The sequence below is a fragment of the Siniperca chuatsi genome, linkage group LG5 (genome assembly GCF_020085105.1).
Source record: "Siniperca chuatsi isolate FFG_IHB_CAS linkage group LG5, ASM2008510v1, whole genome shotgun sequence".
Taxonomy (NCBI): domain Eukaryota; kingdom Metazoa; phylum Chordata; class Actinopteri; order Centrarchiformes; family Sinipercidae; genus Siniperca; species Siniperca chuatsi.
Window position 1 is genome coordinate 12804118 of NC_058046.1, and position 21325 is coordinate 12825442.

Here is a 21325-nt window from a genome sequence, read left to right on the forward strand (position 1 = left end):
TAAGGAGGAGGAACGGCCACAACCATTGTTTGTGTGGCATAATTTAACATTAGATTCAGACTCCTGTTGGGTTAAAAACTCTGTGGTTATGGTGGTTTGATTAAATGATATATTTGAACAAAGGGGTGGTGTGGTGACCATGATAATGTGAGGCTGCTCTGGGATCTGTCAGACAAGTAATGCCATTTCCTGTAATACCATGAATGAATGAATGCCATTGCCTGTGCTGAGTCAGACCTTCCACTTTAAAACCAACTAGGAGAGGAATGGACATAAGACAGAAAATTACATACTTAGTATTAATAATTTCTGCTTGTAATTCTGCCAAAGTTAACTAGAACAAAACACAAATTTGACAAATTAGATTTATAAGCTGAAATAAAAGTTTACTGAATAATACAGTTGTGTTTAGTTCACAGTAACAATCCACTTTGAACAAATCATCATGGTATATTTGCAAAATAAAGTACAGGCAGTAGTGTTTTTCTTTTGTTTTCATAATAAAAGCCCTCATTCGGGAAATATCAAGTTCACAAGCAACATCTGATGTTTACTCTAGTTTTGAAAAGTTTACGTGATAGATCTGAAGTGGCAAATCACTAAAACATATTTTGGAGTGCAGTAAATACCAAAACACTTAAGGAAAAACTCAGTATGAAGGTAGCCTATTGATTGTCATGTCTGGCATGTGTACTATAGTGTTACATCTAAGGCAGGAAGAATGTTTACTCCACACATAAATATTCCACGGTTCTTCCTCTAAAAGACAGACAGACATTACAGTAGCTGTACCAGAATATAATCTAAACCACTCCAGAGGCAAGGTGGCCTGCTGAGGCTATCTGAGAGATCACACATCTGATTTCCATTACACTCACTGACCTTCTCTATTGAAGGGAAAGACACAGAATACTACTCGCTCTACGGGAAATGGCTTTACAACATGTCCGTGTACAGTTTTTGTGTGTCTCACAGATACGTAAAGAAAATTGCGTGACTTGATTGCTCAAAAAAAATAAATAAATACTTTTTTTTTGGTGACATTTTTAAAAACAAATTTGGCATCTCAAATATATCCTGACACTTGGCACTGAGCCAAATGCAGTGGCACCAAAATCTCAAGAAAATGTAAACTTATCAAATGGGAACATCTCACATCATTGTTACTTCTATTGTCTTGGTTATATATTGAAGATTGATCATTTATATGTATGGAAATTATATTGTTAAAAGGTAAATATTACCCTTGTGACTAGGAATAGCTACATCAAGTGTAAGGACATTTTAAATATGCAAATTACATCAGAACCAAACACTTAAGTTCACTGGCCATAGCACCAAACAAAAGCACATTGTTTTGTATAAAGGAACCAAAGCAACAATTAAAATAATATTCATTTTGCTCACTGTACAGGCAACTTTATACTGTGGCATATGCGCCAGCATTTCATAAAATCGTGGTAGTATAACCTATAATGTTAATGTTGGTGCTACATTGCGATCATGGTGATAAACTGCCTCAATAAAATACAAAACGTTGATAAAAGCATTATCAAAACACCTTACATTCAGATACTGTAGATTACACTACAAGCTTTTTGCATAAAAATGTGTGACCGAGGTCCTGTACAGTATCTCAAAATATAAAAGCTTCTTTTCACATTTCACAACAAGTGGATACAGGCCATGCAAGGGATTGCTTGTTATCAACATAAAAAAATCAGTCAGATCATGCTTCAAAGTCCCTCGGCCCCCTTTATCATCAAGTATCATAATCTATCCCCGGCGTTGTTGAAGTCGGTGGCACTCAGAGAATACAAAAAGATTCAAAGTGGCAGAATTCCCTCTGCTCTTTACAGCAGGAAATGTGCTAAAAGGCTGGAATAGGTTGCACCCTGTGGCCACTTTTTTCTCCCTGACAATGAAGAGAGTGAATATCTGATGCTCACCCGTGTTGGTTCAGCCCCCCCCCCCAGGCATTAGTGGATCCCAGTCTATGTCGAATCTAGGGATTCAGGATGACACTGGTGGCGTCCTCCTTTTCTCTGCGCTGGAAGGTGGCGTGAGCCTGCTCCAGATCCTCTATCACCGCCAACAGCCGAGCAGCAACGCTCTGACCTGGCTTCGTTAGCTGAACATTGCTTTCTGCGCCATCTATGAGAAAGAAAGTTTACAATGCTACCAAAAAAAAAAAAAGATAATCATGATGATAACATACAGCCATACACAACAATAAAAACTCTTCCACTTTGGCAGAAAATGTACAGTTGATTGATGCAGCAGCTGCCGCCTCACCTGGGTGAATGTCAGAGTTGATCTTTACTTTATTGCTGGACGTTTGATCAGCGTCTGGCATCTCCAGATATTTTTTCCTGCAGCATCAGTCAGAAACATTAATCATATGATCACTGACTATTCTCTGGAAGCTGCTTTGTCTTCTTCTCATAGAGTGACAGTTAAACATGTGATTGTAATGTCAAGAAGCATCAGCAGTAGCAGCAGAGCAGTACACTCCTGTGTTGCAACATAGACCTCTAGTGTCCAGTAAATTAACTGCATCCAGGCTGAAGATGTTTACAGACCGTTTTTCTCCACTGACCTGAGTTTGTCTCTGCCCTGGAGAAGCTGCTTGTATATGGTCTGCGTCTCTACGTCAGGATCCAGTGGGTCACTCCAGTCACCCAGAGTCACAGCTGAGTGGGTTCTACTGCAGCCTGTAACTGAGAACCAGCCTTTTATTGAACAGTGGTGCTCTACATACGGACCTCACACAGGCAAACATAACATATCCTTATCCTAATATCCTAATTTGACAATATGATGGAGGTCTCATAGTACTACAAGTTAGCATTACCCAGGGTTTAACCTACAGGGAACTCATCATATAAACAATGATAAAATTATTCTGTTGTTCAGGACTGTGAAAAACCACACAAGGAATTTAATCAAGCTTGTGACTAATTGGTCAGAGAAAATCGCATTATGATTCTCAGAACTCGTTTTCCACTGAAGCAACAAAATTGTGGCAGCTACAAATTGAGGGTTTAGTCATTAAATACGGATCGCCAGGAGCTCATTCGCTCTTTGATGCCAGCTTCAAGTTGGAGTGAAGTATGAAAGTATAATGTAACCAGATGTAAGCCTGCATGTTGATGGACAACACTGCTTGTGCTCTGGGATGTTGTTAATTCCTGATGATCCTTCTGGGGGCGTCTTGGGTGTGAGTCAACACATTAGTAAATCTGAGCAACATTTTTCATATATGCTCACAATCAGTGCAATAAAAATAGGTTAAATAGTTACACCCCATCCTGAATCCTCGGTAAAGGATTTTCAGAGTTTGTGCAGCATCAAAAGTAATAAAAGATGGATTACCAGCACGGTCCACCTGCAGGCAGCAGGTCCACTTGCCACTGCGATGAGCCCCTGGGTGGAAAGAGGGCAGCATCCGCTCATTGTAGATGCTGACTTTCCTGATCGCCGACAGCCACTGGTTCAGCTCATTCACGTGCTGTTCAGACAAAAAGAACACCATGAGTTCTGGTCCCTTACAGACATATTGAAATCAAAGCAGATGAAAATTTGCTATCCAAAAGTAATCAACTAATAAGCCTTCATTGATAAAGGTAAATGATAAATCAAATCTTCTTTATGTGAAGTGAACGCTAAGGGGTTCTCAAGGGGGGAAATATATCAGTTAAATGAAAAATAACTTAATAATAACTTTTTCTAATAAAAAAACAACTGTCATCAGTATTCTAATTGATCTTAACTCTAATCTAAAAAATAGCAAACTGTCAACAAAATAATGGATGAAGGAAATAATGCTTTGTCTGTGCCAAAACCAAGAAAAAAGCATTTCTGTGGCAAACTGAAAAAGGTCATGAACTTTGTTGGTTACTGGCTGGTGGCAGTACCAATGCACCTTGCACTGGATGTACATGGTGTGCAGCTGCCCGTCGTTGTCCTGGGTGATGACCTGCATTACATTCTGCTGCTGAAAGGCATTTTCATCCACCCTCTCCACGGCACACACACACTGAATAGGGATTGAGGAGCGCACCTGGAACAATTCAGCCACAAACCACAACACCAATTAACACAGGCTGGTAATGATGGATCATGCTTTTGCCTGAGGCGGTTTAGACTAAGGTTTAAGTGAAATAAAAGTGACATTGGATCACAGAGCAAATTAATGGAGCAGTCTCTAATACTGAAATATTTTGCACACATTAGGTGAGGAGGAACAGTGTGAGACAAGGAGGAAGTGAAGATGAGATCAGCATGGCAGCAAAGGCCACTTTAAAGTGTAAATCAGCCACTTCCAATGGGAGCTCTCTTCAGTGAGACTGGAGTGCTCCAACATGGAGGAAAGGGGCCAGGACATTGTCTGCAATCTGATTTGCAATGTTAGCATGAATATCCACAGCCTTCAATTACCCCTCGCCTTTATTCCAGTCACACAAAGCTGAGACTGGCTCAAAGAGAGAGCTTTTTACTGGACTAGAGAGAGCCTGCTCTTCTTTCCATCTCCATCTCTCTCTCTCTCTCTCTCTCTCTCTCTCTCAGTTGCTGGTGAATGAGAGGAGATCATTATCACAAGGTTAGGCACCACATGGTAATAACACTACTCATGTTCTCACAAGGAGATCAACACAAATACAATAAAGCGAGCAGGAGACGCCTAAAATGTTTCCTCTTTTTATGAGCCAAGTTGATAAACATCATTCAAAGGGTAGACACAGTGGCTAATTCATCATCAGAAGGCATATCAGCGTCTAATAATGGAGGAGTCACTTTCACATGACTTTGATTCAATGTTCACTCATCTACTTTTGGCTTGTATATAAGACAAAGAGAATGAATATGCAGATATCTAGCTGACATTATTTCTTTTTTGATCCAGAGGTCACAATAGAAGACAGATTTAGTAAATATAATGTAGTAATGTAGATAAACAATAGCATTTGTTGGTGTAATATAAAACTTTAGCCTAGTGGTTCAGTACCAACCTGCCAATCAGGGGTCTTGGCGTAGGACAGCGTCTCACTAGTCAACCAGAAGTAGCGTTTCTTAAAGGCAAAGCGGGATAGCAGCTGGGGTCCCTCTGCCTTGTGTTTGTGGAGGTACCCCTCTTTAACTGTGACTGACGGCATGAATATAGCCCTCTGTGGCACCTCGGACACTGCAGGATGAAGTTGACAGAGTTTTAATCAGAGAATGTAGAGAAACACTTTGCAATGCGCATGTAATGGCATGTTCATTCATATAGACACAAAGTGGTGCTGGAACAATAAACAAACAGCGAGTGTGTGTTTAATTGTTAAACTACAGTGCAAGTCTTCATTGATGGCACCTCAGCCTCCTTCATCACCACATGAAGGACAGCTTCAAAGAGGCATAACAAGCGTCCACGTCTGTCTAACAAATCCACCTGAAGAGCATCAAATGTCAAACTGGCCTTTAAGAGAAAAGAGTGGGTGTGATGTGCAGATGGAGGCTGAAACATGATACATCAGAGAGGGAAGGTGTGTCACAACAGCCTCACTGACACATGACAGTAAGAAAGCAGCCAAGATATGTTGGGTAACCAGTGTGGCGTGTACAAGCGCCTGCAGCTTCTCACTCCAGCTCCCCGCCAGCTCGTTAACCATGTCATCTCTTTTCTAGGCTTCCAGCTAGTTATGAATATTTCACCACTTAGCTACAGTATTGTTTCGCTTAATCCTGATATCAGCTTGGAGCTGCTACACTAGCAGCTGGCCTGTGGCTGATCAGCTCAACAGCATGACCTCCTTTCCTTCTGATTAAGTTTAGCGGTGCGTTCACTATTTTCAGACTTACCGATGTCATGATCTATGTCGATCAGCTTGTCCAGGAAGTCTTTGACAGAGGCCACACTGCGTAGGATGATGGGATGAAGAGGCGCCATCCACTGCTCCTTTCCGTGACCCAGCTGAAGGCCCAAGTTCCCGACACTTTGCAACGCCTGGCGATCATAAAGACACAATGTCCACTCAACACTCACATTTCAAGTACATCAATTCTCCAGTAACTGACAGAACTCAGTGTGAGTGACTGCATATCTCAAAGTCGAAGATCAAAAGGGTCCCTGAGGCCATGCATGCTGTGAGGCCCTTTGTCCGGCCCACACCTGGCTAGGGCGAGGAGGAAGTCCCTCTCTACACCCCTCTCTGATGCTCGGCTTTGAACCGCAGTCTGGTCGCAGCACACACAGAGGTAAAAATAGCCTGTTCCCTTTTTCTGTAGAGGACCCATGGCAACAGTGCTTCAGCACCATGGACAGCAACCACAGAAGCCACACGTGGGAGAGCAACAAGGTTTCACTTTTCTTCTAATATGTGACAGTGACACCCCTATTTTAAATGATATCGAGGGTGTTCATTTTAGTGCCAGTTGGGGGTCACTTCTATTTAAAAGCACGATGAGCTCTCAGTTATAACCCACTAGATGCCTTTCTTGCCAGTCACAAGGAAATGGTCTTTCGATGGAGTCTTTTGTAATTTGATCAATTTCCACTTGAAACAGGATGTTGGAGTGGGGCATAATGTGAGACGGTATTAATCAAAGTTTTATGGCCAAACAATGGCACTGAAAACCACTGCATACTTGGTGTAGTGTATATATGTATATGGTGACTTAACAGCATTATGTAATTACCAAACAATGTGAAAAAGCAAGGAACGGCTCAGTGCTGTATCTGCTGTTGTTGGCCATCATTGCATACGAAAGCACTGCTACCTGCACACAAAGTATAAACATTGTATGTTGTATTCCCGCTTCATATTTATTTGTTTTATGCTTGCAAATTAAAATTCCTCACTGTTGGCAGACAGCATGTAGCATTGCATCCAGTGCATCCACCTCTTTGCTGTTTATTTTTTCTAAGTGTGATGTCTGGACATGAATAAATTATTCATAGCAGTGTCCGTATGTATGTCTGTGTTGTGAATCGTACCTTGGCCAGTAGCAGCAGTGTTCTGCTTGTGCGTGTATCAGCGTGTTGATCCCTCAGCTGGAACAGTTTAGGTGTGAGGATTGCAGGAGCAAAAAAACGCAGGAAAAAGAATCCACTGATGGCCAGATACTTCACATCCTGCAAAAATGAAGTCATTGGGACAGGAAAGTTAATAAACCCAAGGCCTGTAGCTGAATATATAACATGTAATGGTAATGTAAAGTGATTAAATCTCAAGCCCTACAGCCCTGCATTGGAAAGGTGTTCCCGGCTGTTTTTAGTCTGTGTGTTTTGCTCCAGACTGACCTCATTCTCAGGTTCAGCAAATTGCTCCTCTACTCTCTTGTGTAGCTGTTTGAAGGCCACTCTCATGACAGGAGGACACTGATCGACTGAGCCCACGATTGATTCAATGATGCTTGTTAAGTAGCTCTGCAGCATCTCCACACTGCTGTCCCGCACCTCTGCCTCTGACACTGCACCTTTAAATGAAATTCGTCTTCGGAGAGAAAGAAAGATAGCGTAAATGACTGAATCCCTGTGTCAGAAACCTAAAGACAAAATAGCAGCCATTCTGTATATAGATTTGGCTGAATCATGTAAAGACCATACTCAATTAAGCCATATACTCAAACTTACAATGCCCCTTATAATATAACTGATAACCTCTCTGTTCCTGATTCCGTCATTACATGTGAGAGCATGCTGTTTCAGAGATTGGACAGATGAACACTGATACTGAGTGCTGAATTGAAGATGTCCAGAGAGATATAAAGACAGTGGAGACAACAAACAAGGTACTGGCAGGCAGATCTACTGCAGACATAGAGCGTGTTAGATCCTGGACCTCCCTCCATGTCAGAGATAGACATCTCAGGGGGCTCATAGCAGTTGCCAAGCAACAGTCTTCCCCCTTTTTTTCATTTTCTCACATTGACGTCTTCCTCTCAGGGGTGAATTGTAAAGGAAGTCTCCTGTGGCAGCTTTTCCATTTGACCATTCTAACGCATAGATGGTGAACTACACACATGAACCCCAAATCACCATTTGTGGTTTAAGACAAGCACCTGTGAAACAGATCTGGACTATGTTTAGGTCAGAATATGATCATGATTTTGTGAGATCCAGCAGGATATGTTTACCTTGTGCGGTTCAGGTCGATCTTACATGGGTCCAGCTCAATATACTTCTTCTCATCAAAGATGCGGTTGATCATGGGCTTCAGAACTTCATGCAGATACAGCATGCCAACAGCCTGGCAGCAAAACAATACCATATGTTGAAGATATTTCATTTAGCTACAGGGATTATTTTTTAAATGTGTAAATCTGCATAGTACAAAGAATAAACAAGGTACAGTATGATGCAGCAGGGGACCACAAGACTCAGTGTACATTTAATAGAGATAGAGAATGTTCAGGGAGAATATAACAAAGACTGACCAAAAGGTTAGAAATAATTAACAGTCAAATCATGCTTTCACTCGCAGAATAGACAGAAACATCAATTACAGATAGAAAACAGATATGTCAACGCACCTTCATGAACTGTTCCATGGCCTTGGAGGAAAGTGAATTGGACCGAAATAAAGTGTTTGGATCAGCTATGAGAGCAAAGCATAAAAGAAATTGATAAGGTTTATTGTAAATAATAACGTAATTTAACATAAAATACATCATATAATACAGTATATATACATACATATATATATATATATATATATATATATATATATATATACACATACATATATACATATACATATATATATACACATATATATATATATATATATACACATACACATATATATATATATATATATATATATATATATATATATATATATATATATACACATATATATATATATACACATATATATATATATATATACATATATATATATATATATATACTATATATATATATATATATATATATACACACATATATATATATATACACACACATATATATATATATACTGTATATATATATATAACAGGGATGCAGCAGCTTAGATTTTAGAGAAACGTGGATATGGAACAAGGAAAGTGTCTGTTATCTACTCTTCTAATGCAGCATCTATCACATGTCACATTTTTACTTGACTCAGTACTTTCAGTCAGCTTTCTCCACATAGTTTTAATAAAAATAATTAAAAAACAACCCTGGCGCTGACCAGGAACCACAACATCCCTGGTTTGCATCTGGCTAGGGACCTTTGTTGCATGTCGTTCTCCATCTCTCTCGCCCCTCATTTCCTGTCATCTCTCTACTGTTGTCTGTCTAATAAAGGCATACAATGCCCAAAAATGCCTAAAAAAGACACTGAGTTTGATGTAGAAAAAGACAAAGGATCCCACCACTGTATTAATAGCTCCCAGTGAATGTAATGAAGGAGCCTTTAAGCTTTCACGGAGACCCTCATCAGGCACATAATCATGCTTGATGAAAATCTCTGAGATTGAAACATTGCTTCATTAAATTAATTGAAAGCTATTAATGCAGTGTGTGGATCCTTTGTTTGTTTCTGCCCTCAGTTCAGGCTTTTGTATCTGCATGCTTTCTATTCCGTTTGATGTATGTTTATCAGCCAAGAATTGATCTGCTTTAGAAACACAGAGCTCAGTGTCTCAACTGAGGGCAAACTGACCTTGCTGCAACATCACTTAAATCCTTCAAGGTGGATATACTAAAATATCCATGGTGACAGGACTGGGTTGCCAGGGAAAATGTTTTGGTTTTAAAGAGCAGGACATATGGGGAAATGCTGGGTTTTCATTGCAGCCCGGTACAGGGAGTACAGTTCATTTTCCTTTTCTTTACCCCTGTGCCCAACTTTATTGTCTGGCTGCTCATGCCATCTATTCCTGATCAAGCAGTTACCGTTTGGATCCTGTGGAGTTGCTATGGAAACTTAGGCACTAGGCTTATTATCTCAAACTACACCAACAGAGCCCAAAGACCAGAGCACAAGTCTGTGTGAATTAGCAATGGGGATGTGGTGCGGAGGCAAAAACATGACTAATACAGACCACAGAGAAGCCATGAAAAGACTGTTGGGTGAGTAAATAATTGGCATCGGGGCAGTAAATATAGTGCTGGTAGACTTGAACTGCCCACACACAGACCATGAATGCGGTGTTCAGAGACCTTCATGTCAATTCAGAGTTAAATAGAAGCAGCCCTCAGAAGGTCTCTGAAGAGTGGAGCAATAACAGCAAACTGGCATGTCCCAAACTCTGACAAATATAAATACTGACTACTAGAGATAAACTTAGTCTTGCGCATTATGTAATCACAGTTGTTACATGTAAAATGTTTTGAGCTAATACATGTAGGCGTTAATGGTGCACAAATTTAAATAATACCTCTCTATCTGACAAGAATGCATAATAAATTAAATAAGTTACACTTACTAATGGCTCTGACTGACAATGATCTAACATTTGAAATAGTTCTGGTGTTGTTCCATTAATCTTACTGGTGTGGTTGACCTCCCGGGTGTTAAGGTAATCCAGGAATGGCACCACCAGTCCCTGGCCCAGGTAGATCTTCACCAGGGTCATTGCCACATCCTGCCGGCTCTCAACCGTGGTCACCTCCTCCAGCATGGTCAGAGCACTGCTATCCTCCACCTGGTGAGAAGAGGACTCAGGTCATGACACGCTACTGACATGGGCAAAGAGTTTTTCTGTCATGTGAAAGCCAATTAATGAACCAGGTGGAGTTTAGATAACTGTGGATTGGGTCGAGGGAAAACACTGCAGAGAGAAAAGCATTCACTTGACGTGATGGAACATCAATTATTATACAGGTGAGCAAATGAATATCAGTAGTGAAGACAAGTTGTGATGCTGACCTCTGTAGGGGAGATGACTGACTCCACCAGAAGGTGAATGAGGGGCTGATAGTACACAGACGGCAAGATCCGATCCTCCACCAAACGCACCTTCAGACGCAGCGCTCCCAGCTTGCCACTGCCAACAGAGGAAAATACCACAGAATCTAAAAAAGAGGAGATTTTCTACACACCTTGATATTATAGTGAGGTAAGCCCCCATTAAAAATGTCATGGAAAAGAAGGAAAAAAGTGTCTATGACAGCAACCTGAACATTTATGTGGAAAAGTTGAATTTTTTTAAACAAACATAAGCTCCTGGATTACTTTGTTTTTCTGTAAGTGAGGGCAACCAAAGACACTTGATTTTCTGTGGCTTTGTTTAAAAATTGCAATATCATTTGCACTGTTTTTGTGTAGGACTTTGTATGCAGGAAATGTGTGAAATCCACAGAAATTTGTTAGCAAACGGGAAAGAAAATTTGACTGTTTTAGTATAGTAATTCCTTTTTTAAATTATCTTACAAAATGTCTATATTCTTATACTGATAATATCAAAACAATAGTAAATAGTAATATTATGCCAGACTTACCAACGCGGGAATAACGTTACTAAAAACAGTGTTATGGAGTCCTTACAGATTTTTGCAATGACATTACTTTTCTTTTTTTATTGTGGTGAAAGTAGGTCTCTAACCAGCTTCTAATCAGCAGTCTGCTCCCCTCAGTAAAAACCCCTTTCACTGTGAGATTCACTTTCCTTTGACACTATACTTAAGCGGGTCACTCAGCTTGCTTTATTCTAAATTTATCTCAAGTAACAGATGCTGTCAGAAACCTGGCTATACACCTGTGAATGTTCATTTAAATGCATGAAAGGAAGCACGGAGGGGAACAAATACTTTCCTTGAGTGCATTTTAAAACACTGAATGCTGAAATGCAAAAATGCTTGTCTCCATTATACAAACACACAAACTCACCACATTGTAAAAACAAGCACACCCATAATCCTCACCCAGCGTCAACCTCGTTGTTTCCCAAGGGCAGCAAACGAAACCAGCCCTCTAACAGAGGTGTCTTGTGCAAACAAGCAAAAGGGATTTCCACCTGTGGAAAGAAAGAACAAACAAGGATACAATATCAGACAGGAAAAATAACTTATTGAGGAATTTTACGATGGGAATTGCTGTACTGTATTTCTGGGTGAAGCCTATTTTGTAGTGATCAGAACATTAAATCTATGCAATATGCAATTTTATTATAATCATGGCATCCTCACCTTTCCCAGAAAGTCATTCTTGCCCACCATGTCCCAGTCCCAGACCTCCACAGTGACAGTTCCCTCCTCACTCAGCTCCTCTGGATCCAACTCCAGCTCCAGGGTCTCTCCCCAGTGAGGGAAACGGGTCTTCTTGATAATCTAAAACCCAGCAGGGTTGGGTGTTAGGAAATCCTAAAACCAGATCTCTCTTCACTACACTTCTCGTCATCTCAGCTCTCTCATGTGTACAGTAATACGAAACAAAATGACAGACAATGAGACTGTCAAACAACCATCAATTACAATGGAACAACATGTACTTCTGGCTCCACTGAAACCAATAAATACTGTACATGCACGCACATAGAGCTCACCGAGGTCTCTGCACTGTGGTTGTTGAAAATAACTCTTGCAAATGGATCAGAGGTTCCAGAAATGTCTCTTGGAGCCAAGTCTCTGTGGGTATTACCAGACCAAAAGACAAGAGAACTGATCAATACACTAAAATGCTCAACAAACTCCTATTACATGTGAAAACAGCAAAACCACTGCTTTCCACTTGACCTTATTCTTTCAAACTTAATTCACATTCATCCGAGCATGTCTGAGTAACACAGTGTCAAGCCCTGATTGACATGCTCATTAGTGCCCTGCCTGAGAGGGAGAGACTTTAGCCTGGGATGCACAGATGGGGCGGTGAATGGTGTGATAGTGGCAGTATGACTCAGGAGGGGAGTGTGGAGGCCTGCGGGGTGATGGTGATAAAATTTCAGCACAGAAACAGTGATGGCACTGCCAGGTCTCAGCTACAGAAACTCAACTTGTGACTTGTTGATTACCAGTTTAATCATCTGAAAAATACATATAAGATATAATAGTTTCACCACTTGTAACTACATTTACACATCTACCTTCTCTTCTGGTCACAAGCCGTCTACTCTAATGACTTTTATCTCTAAATGAGCTCATTTTCTTCACATTTTCACAGCAGTGGCAGTATTACCTGGCTTCAATGACTTGACATCGCAGGTTGATCTTCTCTGTATCTTTCAGTAGCTCCAGACTCAGATGGATCTCTCCCTGGACTTCCTCATCAGGGTCGACCCTAGTCAGGTTCACCCAGCTATCAAGTCCTGACCATACCACACAGAGAGATATTATTCATTAAAACGACACTCCTGTCATTTCTAAAGCATTAAGCATTAAGAAAGGATAAAAAACACCAAAGCTAATGATGCAAATCATATTTTATTTTCAATTGTTTTCTGTCGATCGACAAGTTGATTAATCAACTAATCATTTCAGCACTAATGTCATGTTACAGCTGAAACTTTTAGGATATTAGAGCTGAAACTTTCAGGCGATTAATCAATAAGTTGATGGGCAGATAAATAATCTGCAAGTATTTTGATAATCGATTAATTTTTAAACTTATTTTTCAAGCAAAAAAATGCCAAACATTCCCGAGTTCCAGCGTCTCAGTTGTCAGGATTTGCATCTTTTCTTTGTCTTATTCAACAGTAAACTGAATATTTATTTCCAGGATTTGGAGTGTTGATGGGGGAAAACAGCAATTTGATGACATCACCTTGGTCTTTAGCAAATTGTGGTGGGCACTTTTTACTACTTTCTGACATTTTATGGTCTAAGTAATGAACTAATTGATAATCTAATTTGTGCAAAAATGTCTATAATTCTGGCAAGTACAAGACAAGGTGAAGGCATGCTCAGTCAAAAACAAAATTACAATATAATCCTTGATAGTGTGAGCAACATGTAAATTATGTGATTTTTTACATTTCAGTCATGTCAAATTCAATGTGCTCTGTTTTATTATTTCAGAAATATCAGACATAAGCAAGGGTACAATGTAAAGGCCAGACTGTGAGAAGATTCCTGTGAGGGGCTAACTGACTCAGTACCACCATGTAGCAATGAATCACACAAGTGCCATGCCAGGTGGCTCTCCAGGGAGAGGCATCAGTATGCAGCAAACATACCCTGGTAAACACTTTGAGCAATTTAATGAAACTACAACAACATCACGACATACCATATTTTAAATGCCGTATGCCTGGCCAAGACAGTGTAGAAAGTGCTATCAGTCTGTGCTGAGGTAAACATTGTGACTCATTTCTTGAGTATGAAAGCCTCTGTAAAAGAGCCAGACATTAAATGGTTTGAGGCCATTTGAAATGCTTTGGTTGTTCTCATTTTGCATCGCTGTGGGCTTCCGCACAAAAGAATGGTTCATAATGCACAATGAAAAGCACCCAGAGTTTATGCAAACAATCACCAGGAGAGCTTTGATGATAACGCATTTATCATTGTGACTGCTGATTTCATTGCCTGTGAGTTAGAATTAACACAACTGAAAAGAGACTCTCAAAAAAAGCGTCTGATAAATGTAAGCAAATCAAATTAAATGTGTGAGAGAACTCTAAGAAACCTTCCCAGAGTCTCTGTCTAAAAAAGGCACGTCTCCTCAACCACTCAGACCTTTGACTTGCTCATGGGAAGCCAAGTATGTTTAACCTCTGAGCTTTGGTCCTGTTACAGACTGATGCAGATTTGTTCAGTCGTACCTTTAGCTTGAGATCCAATGGCATCTTTGCTCAGAGTTATCTTTCCAATAACATCATCGTGACTGTAGAAAAAAGATAAAAGAAGAAGATTATCAGATAGAAGCTACTGAAAATACTATAAGTGGTTTGATCCTGCTAAAGTTAAATGAGGTGAATTTAAAGACTGATTAGATTACTTGTGGTCACGAGAAGAGGAGAAAAAAACAACCTTTAATCACTCAATCTGGGCGACCATCTGCCTGATGATGTTTGTTTATTCAAAGCTTGGGGTTTCTTTTCCCAAAACATTTAAACTGTACATGAGGTTTTAACCCAAATATATCAATTTATGAGCCAAGTTAAGCAAACACTCATCGCTTAGAGGACTATAAATCAACTGCAAGTCAGTCAAGATTAATGGTCGAATATGGAATCATTTTGAGACAGGTTTGGATGACAGTGTTACCCAATCGTGTCCTCGTCCATGACTTGAAAGGATAGTGAATGAAACCCCATCGGTAGGTGCAGCGTGTACTCTTCACCCCAGAAAGGATTAAGGTTCTTCCACACTGTAGCAGTCCTGGAAAGAGAGGTTTAACATGCTTGCTAACCAGACCTTACACAGAAACATATCACATGAATATATGCAACAATAGAAACCAGTAGAGTAATGGCAAGAGTCAGAAATCACTGTAAATGTGGCAGCAGTATAAGCCCTCACTTACCCACTTTGTAAGTGCACCTGAGGGTGGACAGATTGCAAGCTTTTCAAGTATGCAAAAAATACTAGGGTTTGGGATCCCTCCAAGGGATAGGAAATAAGTTAAAACATATGTCTGCTACACAATTGTTTTTTTGTTTGTTTTTTTACTTTTATCTAAATTTTGCTTTTTTGTACCAGATAGTTTTACTTGTTTGGGCTCTTAAAATTATTTCAATGAAACAATCCCTCTTTGGTGGATCTGCTCACAACACTCAACGTCGCAAACAGGCATTGCTTCATTTTAAGGGATCATGTGGTAAAAAGGTTAGAAATCACTGAGCAGGCTCCAGGTAGGATTCAGTAAGCTTTCTGGATACATCATTTTATAAGGGTTCTGTTAAAGCCGTCCATAACACATAGTATCGAAAAATGTCAAGTACTGAAGGTTGGCACTGGATGCCTGGTCAGATTCATAGTCTTGTATACTAATTCTTTGATCAGCAGTTCCTGATTTAAATCCTTATTTTGCCAATTTTAGAATGTTTTATTTATGTAAGTTCTTGTACAGCTGATGTGTTTAGAAAACATCTAAATTTTAAAAAAGGGTTTTTATAGAAAAATATTCCGTAAAAGAAAGGTATCGAAAAAAAGTACATTTTTGGTATCAATACCAATCATATATTATATTGTCAATGGGATAAAAAAGATCAAAGAATACCCTAACCCTAGGGATAATTTTAGAACCCTGTATCGTTATAATAAACCCTTCTGTTTCTAAGAGTGTACTGTACCCATTATTTCCCACCACAATCCACCAGCCACATCATCCATGAACATCTCACTCTAGGAGTCAGTTGGCCAGTAACACTACAAGTACAAGATAATTAGTGTGAGTGTCTACAGTGAATCATTGCGCTGTTTTCTCTCGTGATGGCAGATGGAACAATAGCCACTGAACTCACCCCGTGTTCTTGTTAAAGCCCACAACAAACAGTTTTTCTAAAGAAATCTGGATTGCTGTCAAATAGCACCACTTGGAAATAATTTTCTGTGCTGTTTAGCTGCTATTGAAAATAACCTTCTTTCATTTGAATACTCTGGAGGATGAAATCATCTGTGCCTCAAAACACCTCTGAACTAGTGTATTCTGCTCCCAGCATTGTCCTTGCTTACACCAGGAGCCCCCTGCAATAATTGATGCACCCTCTCCATGGTTACCTGCTGGGTGTTTTAAAGGCCAGACCAGTATCAGGTTCTCTGTGTTGGAGAGGACACACTGTGGGCACCACCAACCTGATCATACACACTCCACCCTGGTTTACATGTGCAGAGTAGCGGGAGCACAGCCAGAAACTAACGTAATGCAAACATCTCAACTGTGATGAAGGATATTCAAATCTGAGCACTTAGACAATAGGCGATAGACACTCTCCGGCTGTAGCTCTACATAAAAACAAGATCCTTGTCATGCACATAATAATAATAATAATAAGAGACAACTCACCTGGCCACAACCTCATTGTCAACTTTTACAATGCAGTATGGATCACTGGTTCCGGAGCTTAAGATGACAAGAAAAAGATATGACAGCACGAGACATATTAACATAGTCAATCTGCTTGGTGGTAAGCTTAATTTAATTTGCCGTTGTCTTTACTCATGCTGAGGTCAATTTGAGTAGATAGACCTGACTATCTCACCTCAAATTCCTTCAACAAATTTACAGGAGACAACACACCAGGAATTGGCGTTTAAAAATGTAGCCTAACTTTTTTTCTTGTTTTACTAACCTGATAAGTAGCTATTAAACAATGTTGAGGCAGTATATATTCTATGAGCTAAGACTTGAGCACAGAAGCAAATGTCATTCAGAAATTACTTACACGTCTTTGGCCGGGAGGTTCCTACCCTCGACAATTCTAAAATAAAGAGATGTGTTTTTGGCCATTTTTAGTCGAGGGAGATATTAATCCAATTCCTCCTATGTTCCCATACGCGCTCTTATAAATAGTGCTCTTCCCCTCCGCAAGTGAGTTTTCTTCATGTCATGGCACCTTCGGCGCGTGACGGCGCGCAGCCCACCAGTAGCGCGCGACACAGGCGCGCATGCAGCCCAGTCAGTCCAGCAGGTGAAACACTGTGAGCCACAGCGTGGGCAGCTGAACTGGGTTTTGGCGTTGTCAGTCTTACACTAGCTCTTCTTTTAAACAGGACACATGTATGAACCATCAGATATGTCCATTCTGAAATAAACATGATAAACATCATTCACAACAGCACTAGAGATCATTTCTTTTCAGATCTAACATCGTTCACAATCTGTTTGTAATTGACGTTATTGCCTTTTTTTAGATACGATGCCGTATTAATTTGTAATACCCGTGTATGGTCATACCTGGTAAGTATCTGGTCCTCTTGAGCGTCTCTTCTTTGATACAAAGCGCCACCTGGCGAACATATTGAGCTACTGCAAGCGCCATTACAGACAGGCATCTAAACAGCCAGCAACTCGGGGTCCTCTTCGGAGTGAATGGAAGCTAATAAACAACGGAACAAAAAACAAAACAACTACTTTCTTCCTGTCAAATTGGTTTAGAAACTTTAACTGCGTGTTGTTAACTATTAGTAGATGCAGGCTAGTCTCCCATAGATAATTTAGTTATCTTGTTTCTGAGAACTAGTAACTATAAAATAGTTAAATTTGCCCCACCGGGTACTTTTAGCTAGCTGAATGTGTTGCCCTGCGTCCTCTTGCTGTGTTCATATTTCCAGCTAAGGAGATGGATGGTTATCCCGGAGTCATTGGCGGTGATTCTACAAAACAACAAGAAAGACATTACTATTTGTTATCCGAACTGCAAACCTTAGTAAAAGATTTACCAAGGTAATGTTACCTTGCCTTCAGGGAAGACTTTCTTCTCAGAATTCAGCGAATAGGTTATACCAGTAAATGTCTCGGTTTTGGCAGTATGGGCAATTTATAACTGCATCTTGATGATTAATGTTTGTTTTTTGTTTTGTTTTGTCCATGGCTAGCTCCTTCCAGCAGCGCCTGTCATACAACACGCTGAGTGACCTGGCTCTAGCACTGATAGATGGGACGGTCTATGAGATTGTGCAGGGGCTCCTGGATATTCAGCATCTGACAGAGAAAAATCTGTACAACCAGAGGCAAAAGCTGCACGGTGAACACCAAGGTTGGTGCTCAGCTTAAAAGAAAACATGGGGGAAACAAACATGAGAAAATAAGAAATGGGGCCTGTTCCAAGGAGCAAGCCCATGCCTGTTAACATACCTGGATAATTGCTGAGTAAAACCAGGAATGCCCTCAAATCAAGAACTATATTAGGTACCAAGCCTGATTCTTGGAACAGGCCCTCGGTGTGAGGTTGTAGTTGTAATTGCAAATGTCAGTGTGATGCTTGACTGGTTATTCCTTTTGTGTGTAGCTCTTAAACAAGATATTGTACGGAAGCACAAAGACGCGCTGCAGTCATGCAAGTCTCACAACCTTGCCCTTCTCAAATCAAACCAACAAGCGGAACTGGAGGTAAGGCATTGAAATCCCAATACCTCTGATTACCAAAATGGTTATGGTTATTCCCATATGCTTTTAGATTTTCTAATAGTTGTGTGTTTTGTTATCAGGCTCTGGAAATTCGTGTGCGAGAGGAGCAAAGAATGATGGATAAGAAGATTGTAGCGGAAATGGATCAAAAAGTGATAGACCAGCAAAACACCCTGGAGAAGGCAGGAGTCCCTGGGTTTTATATCACTACTAATCCTCAGGTTAACATCTACACCTGTCTACTCACTGTAGTTAAAATGCACACTAACACCTCAAATGGTAGGGTAGCATTAAAAACATGCACTTTGTTGTGGAGACAAATGTCCAGCAGATGGCGATGTATGTCCTAACAAATTGCTCTTCTGCTGGTGTGTGTTATTTCAGGAGCTGACAATGCAGATGAACCTACTTGAATTGATCCTCAAGCTTCAACAGAAGGAGTCCCAATCTGGAATCCTTTGAGAAAGAGGCTGACTTGTGCCAACTGAGGAAAAAAAAAATCATGCAATGGCCACAGACTGCGTATGCTCGCATTCCAGTAATCTGTGAGATTCAACATGTGCCGGTCAGCGTGTGGCATTGTTCTCTTTAACAACATGCTCAGGAAATGTTTATCACTTATTGTTGTTAATGAAATATTCACCATCAAAACCTGCAGGAGAACGCTGGTTCTCGAGTGTACAAGTAAGCCGTTTCCAGTCCTGGAAGAGAGCAGTAGCTGGTTGCGTGGCAAATCCTTTAAAGATACATTATATGCATATTTAAGCAGTAGTAGAGTATTTAGAGTGCAGGCTCTGCCAGAAATGAAACTGTAAAAAGTCAATATGTTGCTTAAAGTCACAGAGATGGCTGTAACTGGGATTAATGTTGTGACCTTCCTGCAGTGAGATGGTCTCTCCATAAGGGCCTCCTGATGCCTTTGGAGAAATCGACACCATTTTAGGGGAAAAGGAATATTTTATTGCTGTGTGTGTGTGTGTGTGTGTGTGTGTGTGTGTGTGTACAGAGACCCAACTCTGAGCAGCAATAATGTACTGACATCAAAATTAAAGCTAAAATCTGTAACTTTCCATATATTCCTTCTGCAATGGTGAAAGTTGTTTTTAAAGGTTGTGCGGAAACCTGCTCTTTATTTAAATCAGCCTATGGGCACTTGAAAAATGGACCAGCTGCAACTGGCCTCAGGATGTTGATTTAAAATAAGTAAAATCAAAACAAGGTGTGAGGTGTGTCAGTTCAGTTCAGGCTCTGTTTGGAACTCACTGTTTATTTATTGGGAACAGTATTGTGATACATTTCCTACACTTTTTTTGTCATAGTTTTGCTACTATGCTACTACTACTACTTTTGTGTATAATGTTTTTTTATCTGTTCAGTTTGTTTTAGTTTTGTTGGTATTCGGTGTGAAGATTAAGTGTTGAGCCAACCCCTTCACATTTACGTTGATATTTTTAAACTGTCAGTGTTGGTTAGTGTTTACTGTCCCACATAAATAAACAAATAAGCAACAATGAACTATTGGTAGAAAGAAAATAATTCCTACATGAAACTGCTCACAACAAATCTGTGGATTATCTTGAGTAACCGGGTCATGATTTCTGGAAAGAGACATTGCTGTGGAGTTTTTCAAATGTATTTTTTGGCGCTTTGAGCACCACAAGCCGAGGGCCATATAGTCCCATTATATTAAAAAAAAAAAAATGCAGATGTCTCTAAACAATCTAGATGGAAAAATAGCACTACAGGTAAGAGGACAAATCTGTATTTTTGATTTTGGTGTTAACTGTCCCTTTAAGTATATCCAATTTATGCTACTTTATACTTCTACTACATTTCAGAAGGAAATATTGTACTTTTCAGTTCACTACATTTAAATTAGTTACTTTGATTTTACATACAAAACATATGATCAACTTATTAAATATGATGATTTGTTATAGATTAAAGGCCAGCTAGTTAGCACAATTACAACAACACATGCTATTTAAATAGATTTGTCTTCTCATGCACTGATTCACTTAAGCTGAACAGCCAATCAGAGTGATTTCTCTCTCGCTGCAAAAGCTGCAGAGAGGGCCAACAAGGTGCGGAACACAGCACAAAATAGGACTACAGAAGCTTACCGACGGTGTGTCAGGGCCGTATATATATATATATATATATATATATATATTATACTGGTAAGTAGGCTACTTTTAGTTTTACATGTTAGAATTTCGAATGCAGTACTTTTACTTGTAACAGAGTATTTTTAAAGTGTGGTATTGTTAAGTGGGCTAAAGGATCTGAATAGGACTACACCTCTGACTTAAGATGGTTACTTAACTTGTCTTACATACTTGTCTGCGCATGATTCTCAAACATGTTCACATGTATATTAGTGACCTCAAATAGTCAGGGGC

General features: G+C 39.9%; 2 protein-coding genes across 6 annotated transcripts; one reads left to right on the forward strand and one right to left on the reverse strand.

The window, feature by feature from the left end:
* Positions 1-365: 365 nt before the first annotated feature.
* LOC122876837 (rasGAP-activating-like protein 1) lies at positions 366-17892 on the reverse strand. Of its 4 annotated transcripts, none has more exons than XM_044197623.1 (22): positions 17751-17892; positions 17239-17598; positions 16860-16916; positions 15119-15232; positions 14674-14735; positions 13092-13221; positions 12463-12544; positions 12107-12247; positions 11843-11934; positions 10848-10965; positions 10470-10623; positions 8518-8582; positions 8122-8234; positions 7286-7478; positions 6980-7117; positions 5845-5989; positions 5013-5185; positions 3926-4063; positions 3376-3511; positions 2600-2720; positions 2296-2372; positions 366-2154 (listed from the first exon to the last, which is right to left on the reverse strand). In XM_044197623.1, the coding sequence occupies exons 2-22, from the start codon at positions 17301-17303 to the stop codon at positions 2006-2008; spliced, it is 2463 nt and encodes an 820-aa protein (XP_044053558.1). In that variant the 5' UTR covers positions 17304-17598; positions 17751-17892; the 3' UTR covers positions 366-2005. The 4 variants fall into 4 exon arrangements, with proteins under 4 accessions (XP_044053558.1, XP_044053557.1, XP_044053556.1 ...); XM_044197622.1 differs by having other exon boundaries at positions 2600-2714; positions 3902-4063; XM_044197621.1 differs by having other exon boundaries at positions 3902-4063.
* A 119-nt stretch (positions 17893-18011) lies between these two features.
* Positions 18012-20438, forward strand: dgcr6 (DiGeorge syndrome critical region gene 6). Of its 2 annotated transcripts, none has more exons than XM_044197635.1 (5): positions 18012-18239; positions 18392-18552; positions 18805-18905; positions 19004-19144; positions 19308-20438. In XM_044197635.1, the coding sequence occupies exons 1-5, from the start codon at positions 18136-18138 to the stop codon at positions 19383-19385; spliced, it is 585 nt and encodes a 194-aa protein (XP_044053570.1). In that variant the 5' UTR covers positions 18012-18135; the 3' UTR covers positions 19386-20438. The 2 variants fall into 2 exon arrangements, with proteins under 2 accessions (XP_044053570.1, XP_044053571.1); XM_044197636.1 differs by having other exon boundaries at positions 19004-19105.
* The last annotated feature ends 887 nt before the right edge of the window (positions 20439-21325 follow it).

Excerpts from the sequence above, each read along its gene's own strand:
- LOC122876837 (XM_044197621.1), bottom strand. The coding sequence starts at position 17,303 with ATGGCCAAAAACACATCTCTTTATTTTAGAATTGTCGAGGGTAGGAAC. Across the intron at positions 12,248-12,462 it reads ACCACAGTGCAGAGACCTCG|ATTATCAAGAAGACCCGTTT; the intron begins GTGAGCTCTATG and ends GCTGGGTTTTAG. Across the intron at positions 7,479-8,121 it reads ATCGACCTGAACCGCACAAG|ACGAATTTCATTTAAAGGTG; the intron begins GTAAACATATCC and ends TTCTCTCCGAAG.
- dgcr6 (XM_044197635.1), top strand. The coding sequence starts at position 18,136 with ATGGATGGTTATCCCGGAGTCATTGGCGGTGATTCTACAAAACAACAA. Across the intron at positions 18,240-18,391 it reads TTAGTAAAAGATTTACCAAG|CTCCTTCCAGCAGCGCCTGT; the intron begins GTAATGTTACCT and ends GTCCATGGCTAG. Across the intron at positions 19,145-19,307 it reads ATATCACTACTAATCCTCAG|GAGCTGACAATGCAGATGAA; the intron begins GTTAACATCTAC and ends GTGTTATTTCAG.